This window comes from Hippoglossus hippoglossus, chromosome 9, assembly GCF_009819705.1.
Source record: "Hippoglossus hippoglossus isolate fHipHip1 chromosome 9, fHipHip1.pri, whole genome shotgun sequence".
Taxonomy (NCBI): Eukaryota; Metazoa; Chordata; class Actinopteri; order Pleuronectiformes; family Pleuronectidae; genus Hippoglossus; species Hippoglossus hippoglossus.
This window is the reverse complement of record NC_047159.1, coordinates 28,245,837-28,253,895: the sequence shown is the minus strand read 5'-3', so window position 1 is coordinate 28,253,895 and position 8,059 is coordinate 28,245,837. Positions and strand designations below refer to the sequence as shown.

The following is an 8,059-nucleotide window of genomic DNA, read 5'->3' as shown; positions in this document are numbered from 1 at the left end:
CAACTGTAAAAACGAATTCAAGTGGAATGCTTTAATTATGTTTGGAATGAGGAATCTTTTTGGATTAGACCAGAGTTTTAGCTTGTATGTCTGGAAAAGATAGTAGCCATTTGAGAGTTGACTTGGGAAAATAACTCTGATCTGAGGTCAGGGTTTTCCTGATATGGTGGTTATTACACATACATAATCTTTTTCACCAACTAGGAGCTTGATGATTTCACCACTTTTGATAAGTAACCACATGTTTTCGTGATAGACCTTTTATCACACTGTTAAAAGAAAAATGCACTCATTCTTAAGTCCTCAAATCCATCTATCCTCGAGCAGTTTGTACATCTGACACAAATATTACATCCTTGTCAATCCATTCTTTTATGTGTCTGGATTTGTTTCTAAACAAAACATGCTGATTGTTCCAAATCATGGGGGTTAGGGTTGATCCATAAGAATTTTTATTTTTAACCTAAAGGCTAATCTCACATTCACAGCCAATCAACCTTTCATTTGATCAAATCCCCACTATTATTTTTACATTATACAATCATACATTTGTATTGTTATTGGTTATTTTCCATTAGGAAATATGTGCAGTGTAATATTATTGTTACATTGATGTTGTTGTTTCTTTCATCACCAAAGTAATACAAATAAACAGAAATGGAATCAAATTGATGGAACTCCTTCTGTAGACTCTTCCCTAGATGCTAATCATACACAATGATCATTTAGCTGTCAATGATTAAATAATTAGCCAAAAAAACCTATTGTAAATGTAATGATCAATACTGCTGTGGCAGATTGATTTGTATGCTGTGTAGGCCTTATGTTATAGCTGGGGAAGAAAAAGGGAAAGGGCCATTAAAAGCTGGTCATGTTAATAGACCATGAGGAATTTGGTAACACATTACATTACATTTCATTTAGCTGACGCTTTTATCGGATGCGAGCAGCTACTGGTAACCAGTGAAGGGAGCGGAGGAGCGGAGTAGTGTGAGTGAACTTAGGTTAAAGACCAGTCGAGCTGCTGCATTCTGGATGAGCTGCAGAGGTCGGATGGCACTAGCAGGTAGACCAGCCAGGAGGGAGTTGCAGTAGTCTAGGTGTGAGATGACCAGAGCCTGGACCAGAACCTGCACCGCCTTCTGAGTGAGAAGGGGACATAGTCTCCTGATGTTGTGCATCATGAATCTACAGGAGCGGGTTGTTGCAGTAATGTTGGCAGTAAGGGAGAGATGACTGTCGAGTGTCACACCCAGGTTCCTAGCAGTCTGGGTGGGGGCCCCTGGGGGCCTGGTCACTTTAACCATTTTGTCACTATTTTGGGAAGGAGGACACATTCTATTTATTATGATTTACTATTATTATTTCAACATATATATTTAATTAGGCTACTAATGCGTGCTGGTATTATATCTATTGGCACATTTATTCATTTTTGTATTAATTTGTCTATCTACCTGTGACCGTGGAGGCTCAGAGCAAGAATGACTCAGTTCAAAGGAGGAAGCTGTTCAAAGGCTGGCAGCGACTGGAGAGACTCTCTTTACCCTGCGCACTTTACTCATCCTAAACAACACATGGCGATACTGCTGGAATATCTGCACAGTATACAAAAATAAAAAAATAAATAGCTGTAAAAGGACTTTTCATAACAAACGGTAGTGGGCAGCAATCCGCCATCGACGCGTCTCCTCTGCCAAATCGCGAGAAGAAGAAGCGGCAGCGGAAGCGGAGGAAGAGGCAGCGGCAGCTCAGCTGATGAAGCAGAGGTGGAGTGTGCGGAAGCAGCAGGCTCATTCATGACTTCACAGGTCAGTTCACTCTCATGTCTGTTCTGCATCGCTGCTGTCAGGATGGCAGCACTCATTTCTCGTCCCTTTAATACCACTTGGATGAAAGGGAAACGGCGATCAGTTCAATCAAACGAACGTTTAAAAGTTAGAACAGCATTGATGAGTAAAATAAAGGCTTAAGTGAAGAGGAACAACTTTGTGGTAAAACGACTCATCCTTTTCTAGCCCTGAAGAGAAATGGGTCTTCGTTTGGATGAGCAATGTTTCCATATTGAGATGTGATGATGCTGATCTCTGTGTGTGTGTGTGTGTGTGTGTGTGTGTGTGTGTGTGTGTGTGTGTGTGTGTGTGTGTGTGTGTCATGGCTTCTCACTCAGTTGTTGTCTGAGAACAGAAACACGTCCTGACGGCCATCCCCTCGTGAGAAGCACGAGGACGAAGATGATTAGACTGAGAAAAACCAAGCCAGTGCGGAACCTAACACTCTAACTGAGCTCAGTGTACTACAGGGAATTGACGTAGACGTGGTCGTTGGTGAACATGATGTAATGTTGTCTGTTTGCACTGGGTCAGATGATCTGATTGTGAACTTAAACAACAGATCTGAGAACAGCCCTGCACAGTGTCATTGACATGATCAATAATTACACATTATATCCATTCTTGTTTCATTGTTTTTTAAGAAATATTGAGAAAAACAGAAATGTGCGACTTATTACAATGTAGTAAAAACTCCATGGTAAGGAAGCAGCTGCAACAACAGGCAGTCCATCCTCTTTCTTTTATTTAGTTCATGTTTTTTATTGATGACAGACTCAATCGTTCACGAGTCACTGCTTGAAGTTTTGCCGTTGGATTCAAGTCAAAGGACAAACTTGTCTGGGATCATTTTTCTCCTGCCTAGCTTCCTCAGACTGGAGTTCATCTTTTCATGCTGTGCTTGTGTTCCTCTACAGCTCCATATCAGCACACTTACATCTCTATGTTTCTAAGTGAATGCCCAAGCACAACATTGGTGAACAAGTCATTGATGTAGTTTGGAGCAAGGCCATTTAAAAATATATTTTAAATCAATACAGAAGTAACAGGCAGTGTAAGTAGAGGAGTGATGTAGGATTCCTGTTTGGTCAGAGTTCTGATCACTTCAAATTAGACTGATTGATTATCTCACTCACTGAAGTCTGAACTTCACTGATCCAGATTGAGTGAAACCTGAAAACATCAGTTGAAAGTCTCGACCATCTTTCAGGGATATGCTGCAGATAGATAAAGGATAGTTTTCATTTTTGTCCATAATTCAAATATTTCGTTTGTTAGTGTAAGCTATTTTATTTAGTGGCTTTATTATGGAAGATTGATGTGTAGTTCCTGTTATAAGCAGGGTGTTGGTTGGGACTCTTGTTTTGAAAGGGGTTCTAACGGAGGAGGGTTCTGTTGATAGAGAACTTTTGAAGTGTGAATGAAAGTAACCGGGTGTAATGTCCCGAGTCAATAACCATCTCTCGTCTCCTCTTCCGGCTGAGGCCTGTGACAGTATAAGAGAACAACACGCTCGGCTGCATTAGTCTTTTGTGGTTCATGTTATTTATACAGAAGGAGAGTCTGACAGTTTGAAGCGACGCTATACGTCATGGCGCTAATACAAGAAATCGTGCCAAACAAAAGACAGTCTAAGAGCAGCAGCTACATGCAGCCCGCTGAACAAGGGCTCTGTGCGAAACGTCCATGCAACATTTTTTCAAGTGAATGCAATACACTTCCGTATATTAGCGCCATGACGTATAGCGTCTATTCAGGAACTTCACTTTCAAAATAAAAGCATGTAAAAAAAACTCTGTTTTTCTAATAATTTTTTTTCCCTGTTTTTCCGAGATAATTATCTCAGAAAAACAACTTTTTTTTTTTCAAGTGAATGCAATACGCTTCCGTAGGTTTTCACCTGTTCACCAGATTAAAGTTCTGCTGCACTTTGTTTTCAATTAGAAAAAATAAATAGAAACAACAATGTTTTCCTCTTCAGGTGTTTGTGTTCTACTTCGCTAAAAGTGTGGAGCTAACTGGAGTGAAGCAGGAGGAGGTCTCTGCAGTGCCAACACCAATCAGTAGCCGGGACCTTTGGAACCTGTTGGTACAGCGACACCCAAGGTATGAAGCACATCAGTGACTGAATATAGATGTCCTAATGTCCAGATGTCAAATTATTGACTCTGTCTGTCGGACTACTTACCCTGGGGTCTGTCTTATCAAGTTCAACATACCCAGGAAATATTTTCGTTATGCTGCTTCACTTCATCCTAACATTGTCCATCCTGGTAACCTGTAATATGAAGTTGGTTATCAGCTGTCTCACTTAAGCCTGGGTTTTCTTATCCAGCTACGCTCATGTTCATGTAAAAGATGCAGAGTCATTTATTACAAGCAACTTTGTCCGAACAATGAATTAAGTTCATAATATGATATGAGAAGAAAAGCTGATATCTGCTGAGACAGATGTCAACAATGTTGAATGTAACTCTAAGGCTAAAGATAAATTGTAAATAAGCAGTATTTATTTATTTATTTATTTAGGTTATTAATGAGTATTTTCTTTGTTTTTTGTCAAACAATTATGGACCATGTGATTTAGATTTTAAAAAGTGAATATTAATAAAAGAGTTAATAAAGTTAAAGTTAATAAAAAGTTAGATTGATGTAAAGTAGATAGTAAAAAGGTAATATTAGACTGTTTTTGCTGCCAAAGCAGAGGAGAAAAGATAAATAGTTAAGGTTAGATGAGTTCAGTCTGTATGAAATGATATTTTGTAATTATGGAAATATTGAACAGTGTGTGGATCATTTTTAAATAAAAGAGACTTAAACTAATCAGAGATATACAGTATTGTGATAAACTCTCCCCCCCCAAAACTCAGTGTTTGTGAGAATCTCTGTTTTAAAAACAGAGTGGATAAAAAATATCTGCTGCTCTTTAGTATGTTTTTCTTGTCCTTCTTAAGATCCTATAGATCAATGACTCTGATTTTTCTGTCATTTGATTTTTGTTAGGTTGGCTGTGAGAGGTTTTGATCTGTTAACATCAGACTGTTAGTCCTTCAGAAAAGTTACCATGACGATTCTTTACTTTATAAGCAGTGAACCACTTTCTTAGGTCTCAAAAATCTGAGTTAAACCTAAAGTTACCTTGAATACTGCAAATCCTGCTTCATAGAACAGGCCCCTGGTCGCCTGTTCTCTTTTTTAGTAAATTGTCTTATATTCCTGTGTGTGTGTGTGTGTGTGTGTGTGTGTGTGTGTGTGTGTGTGTGTGTGTGTGTGTGTGTGTGTGTGTGTGTGTGTGTGTGTGTGTGTGTGTGTGTGTGTGTGTGTGTGTGTGCAGACTGTCCATCCTTCAGGGTCACGTGGTGTTGGCAGTGCGTCAGCAGTACGTTGACATTGGCGACCAGGTGGTAACCCTGGGAGACGGGGACGAGGTGGCTGTTGTGCCACCTCTCAGTGGAGGATAGAACACAACAGATAAAGTAAGTGTTAGATTTAAAAGATCAAGGCCATGGTGGCCTCACAAAACATGCTTTTGGCCTCGTGAACATGATACCCCAAGTCTGCCTTTAGGGAATTTCTAAAAGTTTTTTCAATTGTCACTTGGACTCATAGATTAACTGATTAGATTTCATTGATCCAAGGTCACAGGAAAATCAGGAAAGAATGTGTATGCAGATTGAAACTGAACTGGTTGACAGGGACATACAACTGTAGTGCGGTCTTTCTAATTATTTCTGTGTCGGCCAACTTATTACATGATCACATCTTTAAAATTACAATAAAAATAATTTTGTTGTTTTGATTCCAATTGAAACCGTCCACAGTTCACATTATCTTTGTGGCATTTTCTGGTGGTGATGATGAGACAGCAGAAAAGAATGAATCCATGGTATGTTGAAAATGAGACGTAAAACACCTAACACACCTTTTTTTCCCAGAGATGTCAGAGGAGCGGAGAGACATCCTAAAGCTGAGTCGTGATTGGCTGCCTGTTCAGGAAGTGGTGGATGCCGTCAGCAGTGACTCCTGTGGAGCTGTTTCAGTGTTTATAGGTTTACAATTTATTGGAATAATTTATTCACAGCTGCAGAAATAATTTACTTTATACACAGATGTTTCTATTTAATGTGAAACATTCTGTCTGCAAATTATATCTTCCACAAAAATAATTTTAGTTAAAAAATTTTGAACATGTTTTTTGGACAATACCTTTTTAGAATGCCATAATATTTTAAGAAAAAATATGTTACATTTCAGAGGGGGATTTATATTTGAAGGAAAATATCAATGTGATAAATTCATAATAATTCTGGAATAAAGTTATAATTTAATGTTTCAAGACAGTTATGATATTTTTGTGGGGGGAGTATATTTGGTGGATGTCATTATATTTTAGAGGGGGAAAAATGTAGTGTTAGATTTGGCTTTAGGGGCTCGGGACTGAATATGTCAATGAGTGTCCTCACAGAGACAGAAGAATGTGTAGTTTGTGTGTGTGTGTGTTTGTAAGTAATGTATGTGTGTGTGCGCATGTGTGCAGGTACAACCCGTGAGGATGAGGTGGATGGCAGGAAGGTGATTGGTCTGGAGTACGAGGCGTACGAGCTCATGGCCCAATCTGAGTTCATTAAACTGTGTGGTGACATCAGAGAGCGCTGGCCAACTGTTACGCATATCTGTGTCCACCACAGGCTGGGGTGAGGCGTTAGCACTACTAATGCTAACTGCTTACACTAACTAGTGGTTTGACAGTTTGGTATTAATATTACAAAAAGGGTTGATGCTGCAGCTGAGGGAGGGTGAAGGTCAAACTCATCTGTGAACTTCTTCCCTCAGGTGGGTAAAGGTGGGCGAGGCCAGTGTTGTCATGGCGATTTCGTCACCTCATCGCCATGACAGCCAGCAGGCGATCAACCACTGCATCAGCGAGCTGAAGGCCAACGTCCCAATCTGGAAGAAGGTAGCGACCTCAGGAGCCGGTCGTGATTATTGATGGGCGATGATGTTTGTTTGATTCTTGATCATGTGACTCTGATCAACAGGAGGTGTATGACACGCAGGAGGCAAGCTGGAAGGAGAACTCTGAGTGTCCCTGGTCAGATCACAGTAAAGTTCAGAGCGAAAACCTCAACGTTAACATGTCGGTGTGAGCTGCTGCAAATAAAGGGTAGAATGTCTGAAAGAAACACTAAAGTTATCGATCTTTGATTATTGGTTTCTGTTTGTGTTGTGGAAGTCTGAAACAACACAGACTTTGGTGTCAGGTAAGTTAGTGAGGAATATCAATCAACACATATGCTATGCAGGATGTAGGACTGACATCAACAAAGGATCAAGATTTGTTTGGTCAACTGGAAGAAAAAGAGTCTGCCTGTATGTGGTTGATAGGTATACCCTGGTCCTGACTCTTCAACCAAATGATTTTAACAGTTATATCTGGAAAGATGCCACATTAGAAAATCTGTTGTAATTTGTATGCCTTTTTATGGGGAAACTGAGATCAGTCAGACTCAAGTGTGGTCTGAGCTTACCAGGTAGCTTGTGCTTGTAATGCCTATGTGCTGGTGACATTATAGTGGCCGGAAGCATAATATATGACTGGTCAGTCTCTCCTACTGTCATGAAAACTATATCTTGGGAACTCCTTGGAATTTCTTTAAATTTTACACAAATTTTGGACTCAAGGATAAACTGATAAGGTATAAGTGGTCAAATGTCACTAACCTCACAAAACATGGTTTTGACTATACCCGGGAATGTACTCTCTATTGCATAATATACTCAATGCTATTTATTCATTCTCTTTAAACGTCTCACTACATACTGTATTTGAGTCTGGAAATGGATGTAAACTAAACTTGTAGTCTAATCTCTAGCAAAAGTGAATGCTTCATTGCATTATGTAATTTTCTAACTAATTTTATGATGTCATAGTGATGTCATGATGACGTCATTCCTATCATATGATCATGAGTTATTTTTCAATCTATATACATTTTATGTCATGTCTACAATCCTATGGGATGCAGAGATACCTGCACGATTTAACTATGCATGATGTCAATTTGATCTACATGACGTCACTTATCGCATGATGTCATATGAAGGGGTATAAATTGTGATAAGTGTTAGGACCATATTTTTATTAACCTGAGAATTATGAGATCTAAAGTGAATCATCTGGAGAAACTCTCCTCAGTAATATTCCCACCAGGTTTGGTGAAATTCTG

At 39.3% G+C, this 8,059-nt stretch overlaps 1 protein-coding gene across 1 annotated transcript; it reads left to right on the top strand.

The window, feature by feature from the left end:
* The first annotated feature begins 1,724 nt into the window (after window positions 1-1,724).
* Window positions 1,725-7,022, top strand: LOC117767899 (molybdopterin synthase catalytic subunit). The gene is made up of 7 exons (XM_034595883.1): window positions 1,725-1,811; window positions 3,814-3,938; window positions 5,167-5,308; window positions 5,768-5,881; window positions 6,370-6,526; window positions 6,666-6,789; window positions 6,872-7,022. Exons 4-7 carry the CDS (start codon window positions 5,770-5,772, stop codon window positions 6,977-6,979), a joined length of 501 nt encoding a protein of 166 aa, XP_034451774.1. The 5' UTR covers window positions 1,725-1,811; window positions 3,814-3,938; window positions 5,167-5,308; window positions 5,768-5,769; the 3' UTR covers window positions 6,980-7,022.
* The last annotated feature ends 1,037 nt before the right edge of the window (window positions 7,023-8,059 follow it).

What these genes read in the sequence shown, in the direction of transcription:
- LOC117767899 (XM_034595883.1), top strand. Translation starts at nt 5,770, where the DNA reads ATGTCAGAGGAGCGGAGAGACATCCTAAAGCTGAGTCGTGATTGGCTG. An exon ending in TGTGTCCACCACAGGCTGGG is followed by an intron (nt 6,527 to 6,665) that starts GTGAGGCGTTAG and finishes TTCTTCCCTCAG; the next exon opens with GTGGGTAAAGGTGGGCGAGG. An exon ending in ACGTCCCAATCTGGAAGAAG is followed by an intron (nt 6,790 to 6,871) that starts GTAGCGACCTCA and finishes TCTGATCAACAG; the next exon opens with GAGGTGTATGACACGCAGGA.